Genomic DNA, 4,636 nt, shown 5'->3' on the forward strand with positions numbered 1-4,636 from the left:
TAATAATAATAATAAATGAGATGTAGTAGAGAAGCCATTTTCATAATAGGCCTCATTTAGTATGTTACAGAATGAAAATGTTTAGATTGTTTCCCTCCTAATGAGATTAAATTAGTGTCAGAAGTCCTAAGTCATGATAATCATATTTGCCCTTGAAAACGTGTCTTGCCCTGTCCCTCTAAGCATAGCTAATGCTGTAGCGCTTATTGTAGGTGGCTGAACTGGTAAAGGAGCTTCGCTGTGAACTAGACCAGCTCCTCCAGGACAAAATTAAAAACCCGACCATCGACCTGTGTACCTGTCCTCGAGGTTCCCGGATCATCAGCACAATTGTGAAACTTGTCACCACACAATAAAGACTGTCCTAGAAGAGTGCTTGCTCCTCATCCACCTCTTGGTCCCCTGGAAGCCTGGACATCACAGCAGCACTTCTACCTCGGACTAAAGACCTGGGGCTGGCCCTAGGGGGTGGGGGTTGCAGGGCCTAAGGGCTGAGCCAGCTGAAGAGACATTATCACACTTGGCATTTCAGAGAAAGTAGGGACACTCCCAGCACAATTTGGAGTGTCAGTGGTGGGATAATATAAAACCCAGCTTGCCTCTTTTTGCCTGTGACTGTTCTAAACTGAATGAAATTCACCTAATAACATAAAAGTGAATGTTTAATACAACTCTGTTTTAATCTATGTATTATTTTTTCCTCCTGCTTTTTATTATGCATTGTCTATATATAATTGACATACTCTTTTCTCCTGGTTTTTATTGGGCATGAGGAGAAATAGTTGTTTGGTTTTATTTTGGGGTTTTTCCCCCATCATAATAAAAGCTTAACTGAGAGAACTCAGATAAGAGAAGAAATCATGTGAGCAAGAAAAATAAAAATTTCATTTTAGACTATTGACTACAGAGTAAACTTGATTTGTAAGGGGTTTTTATTTTTACTCATTAAAGGTCAGCATAAAAAAAATTTAGAGTGAGATCCTATCTCCACAAAAGAAAAATAAATAGATTCACATGCAAAAAAAAAAAAAAAAAGATTTCTGTGTGAGTACTAAAATGCAAGCTGGGCTCATCGGTAACACATTAAAAGAGGAACCCTGTGTCTTAATTCTCTAACACCTCCATTGAAGAATCTTTGCTCTCACCAAATCCACTGGCCAAAAGGGGAATTTTAATGCAATTAGCATTTTAATGCAGGAGAATTGCAATGGTGTTTTCCGAGTAGAGTTGGCATGATTACAGAAGAAAAAGTTGCATGATAGTGTTACATTTACAGCATAAAAATGCCTTCTATTGGGCCCAGTAGGGCCCACGCCTTTAATCCCAGCAGAGGCAGGCGGATCTCTGTGAGTTCAAGGCCAGCCTGGTCTACATAGTGAGTTCCAGGTCAGCTGGGGCTACAGGGAGACCCTGTCTCAAAAAGACCAAAAAAAAAAAAAAAAAAAGCCTTCTAATGACATTACATATTTTCAACCACCACTTAGGTTACTGAGTATTATTGGCATTTTGAAAAAAATACATTTGCCTATTCCCTGCATATTTATCAGTGTGACCAGGAAAGATCCCAAAGAGCCAAGTGGAAAAAATACTGTATTTGTCTAGACCTCTTACTATTGATAGGATTCAAACTAATCAACAAAACTTGGGACTAAAGAGATGGCTCAGTGGTTAAGGCACTAGCTAGATCTGAGTTAGGAACCCAGTGCCCACATAAAAGGCTGGGTGTGGCCATGTACAAGCTTATGACTCCAGCACTCTGGAGGTAGAGACAGGAGGATCCTTGGCCTGGCTCCAGGTTCAATGAGAGATCCTGTCTCAAAGAAATAAGGTGGAAATCAGTTTCCAGTACCCATGTTGGCAGCTCACAACAGCCTATGACTCCAGCTCCAGGGGATCTGATGCCTCTGGCCTCTTTGACTACCTGCACTCACATGCACCTATCCACACATGTACAAACATACAGACATGTAACTAAACATAATAAATCTTAAAAACTTCTTTGGAAAGATAATAGAGTTTTCTTTATTTCTTCTATTGATGTCCTCTGCATGCACACACCTGTACACACATGTGCATGTTTCTCAACACACACGGCAAAACTCCTCAGTGAAGGGCATTTACTTTTCAAGGTATTACATTAGCTAAGTTTTCAGGAACTCTAAGCTACCCAAAACTATCATTATCAAGTGTGTCTTCATTTCAATATATTTAAAGAGCTTAGACTACAGCTTTGTAAGTCATTAATTCATCATTTGCATCAAAAGCATACACATGCACAGCAACCACAGTATTCAAGTTCCAATTTGCCATTGAAACAAGGCTCACATTACAGAATGGATTAAGCTAGAACCATTAGAAGAAAACTATTATCTTTCCAAAGAAGTTTTAAGATTTATTATGTTTAGTTAAATGTCTGTGTGTATGTATGTGTATGGCTAGGTGCATGTGAGTGAGTGTGATGCCAGAGGCATCAGATCCCCTGGAGCTGAAGTCATAGGCTGTTGTGACCTGACAACGTGGGTACTGGAAACTGAACTTGGGTCCTCTGTCAAGAGCAGTATGTGCTCTTAACTGAGCCATCTCTCCAGCCCCAAATTTTTTAAAATCAATTTTGACTCTTGGTGCTACAGTAAAGCTCATGCTACCCTAGCTAGAACCATCAGCCCAAGCTTTTAACACAAGTTTGCAGTGGAGGGTACAACTGGGAGGTAGTCACAACAAAAGTTTGTATCCAGAACACTAAGAATCGATGCCCTCCAGGAAGCTAGTAATTGCACTGGTCGCTTTCTAGCACATAGAGATGCATAAATACTATCATTCTATAGCACTGTCAGAATGTGGAAAAAGGTGGGACTGGAGAGGTGGTTCAGTGGTTAAGAGCTTTACTGCTCTTCCGGAGGTCCTGAGTTTGGTTCCCAGCACCCACATCAGCAGCTTATAACTACCTGTAACTGCAGCTCCAGGGGATCCAACACCTGTGACCTCTATGGGCACATGGCACACACAAACACAGATGTACACATAATTTAAAATAATAAAAATAGACGGGCATGGTGGCACACGCCTGTAGTCCCAGCACTTGAGAGGCAGAGGCAGGCAGATATCTCTGAGTTCAAGGCTAGCCTGGTCTACATAGTGAGTTCCAGGACAGCTGGGGCTACAGGGAGACCCTGCACCAAATTCAATTTACCAATAATTACTAAGGATATTTTTATCTATGACCATGAGTGATATTGGTATAAAGTTTCTTACAAAATAAGACATGGATGCTGGGCGTGGTGGCACACGTCTTTAACCCCAGCACTTGGGAGGCAGAGGCAGGAGGGATCTCTGTGAGTTCAAGGCCAGCCTGGTCTACATAGTGAGTTCTAAGACAGCTGGGGCTACAGGGAGACCCTGCCTCAAAAAGACATATATATATATAATTTTTATTTTATGTGTATGAGTGTGTGTATTGCCTGCACGTAGGTAGGTGCACCCATGCCGTGCAATGCCTCAGAGGTCAGAAAAGAGTGTCGAATCCCCTGAAACTGGAGTTACAGACTGTTCTTAGCTGCCATGTGTATGCTGAGAATCAAACCTGAGTCCTCTGCAAAAGCAGCCAGTGCTCTTAACTGTTGAGCCATCTCTCCAGACCCATAAATGTAACTTTTTTAAAAGCCATGTACAAAACTAAATTTTTTTTTGGCCTTTTTAAGAAAGGGTCTCCCTGTAGCCCCAGCTGGCCTGGAACTCACTATGTAGACCAGGCTGGCCCTGAACTCACAGAGATCTGTCTGCCTCTGCCTCCTGAGTGCTGGGATTAAAGGCATTGGCCACCATGCCCAATGAAAAGCTAAATTTTTTAAAACTCATCAAATTATGAAAAAAGTACATTTTTTAATAAAATTGTGATATAAGATTACTTCTTTGCAATTAAAGATCATTTCTATTTTCAAGGTAAAACTGGATTTCTAAGCCAGTTGTTTAGCATTTAATATAATTTTATGGAGAGATTGGTAAACTGTTCTTTAAATGTTTTCCTGCCATCTAATTAGAGAATATTTATAAGCTACTTGCTCCGTAATTGGTTTGCCTGGCTGTTTTGTATTTGGTCTGAGATAGTCTAAGGAAGAAAATATAGACATAGGATGGCAAAAGCTTCTTTCTTCTTGAGTTCTATATATATAATATACATGTAAATTATGTTATATAATAAAATTATTACTATATTTTTATTGAAGATAAACTTATCAAAAAAGAGGTAACAAATCTCACACTGAAGAAATTAAACATGTTCACTTTCCTCCTTGAGTTCCTTATCTGTTTATTATAATTCACTCCCTGGCAATAACGAACTTTGATCTTTATCCTTTCATTCTATATTTGAATAGTTTAATTTGAATAATACATCTAAGCACAGCATGTAGATGTGAGTCATGTGGTAAATGTCAGCTCCTTTCTGAGCAACAGTTTGAACACATTCTTAAGAAGTTATCATAAAAATCAGATTTTGAGAAAGTGCTGTATTAAATTAAAACCTAGCAAAAATAAGGCATTGAGAGGCTTGGGAAAATGGCTCAAGTCAGTAAAGTGCTTGCTATAACAAATATGAGGACCTGAGTTCAGATCTCAAGCATCCAAGTAAGAAGCCTCA

At 39.6% G+C, this 4,636-nt stretch overlaps 1 protein-coding gene across 2 annotated transcripts in view; it reads left to right on the plus strand.

The window, feature by feature from the left end:
- Positions 1-901, plus strand: part of Dhx57 (DExH-box helicase 57) — a 95,117-nt gene extending 94,216 nt beyond the window's left edge. For both annotated transcript variants that reach the window (XM_008831516.3, XM_029562739.1), the window contains exon 24: positions 213-901. In XM_008831516.3, the coding sequence (XP_008829738.1) occupies positions 213-356 (144 nt within the window). In that variant the 3' untranslated portion in view covers positions 357-901. The remainder of the gene's footprint in view (positions 1-212) is intronic.
- The last annotated feature ends 3,735 nt before the right edge of the window (positions 902-4,636 follow it).

The sequence above is a fragment of the Nannospalax galili genome, unplaced genomic scaffold, assembly GCF_000622305.1.
Source record: "Nannospalax galili isolate Female #2095 unplaced genomic scaffold, S.galili_v1.0 scaffold1735, whole genome shotgun sequence".
Taxonomy (NCBI): domain Eukaryota; kingdom Metazoa; phylum Chordata; class Mammalia; order Rodentia; family Spalacidae; genus Nannospalax; species Nannospalax galili.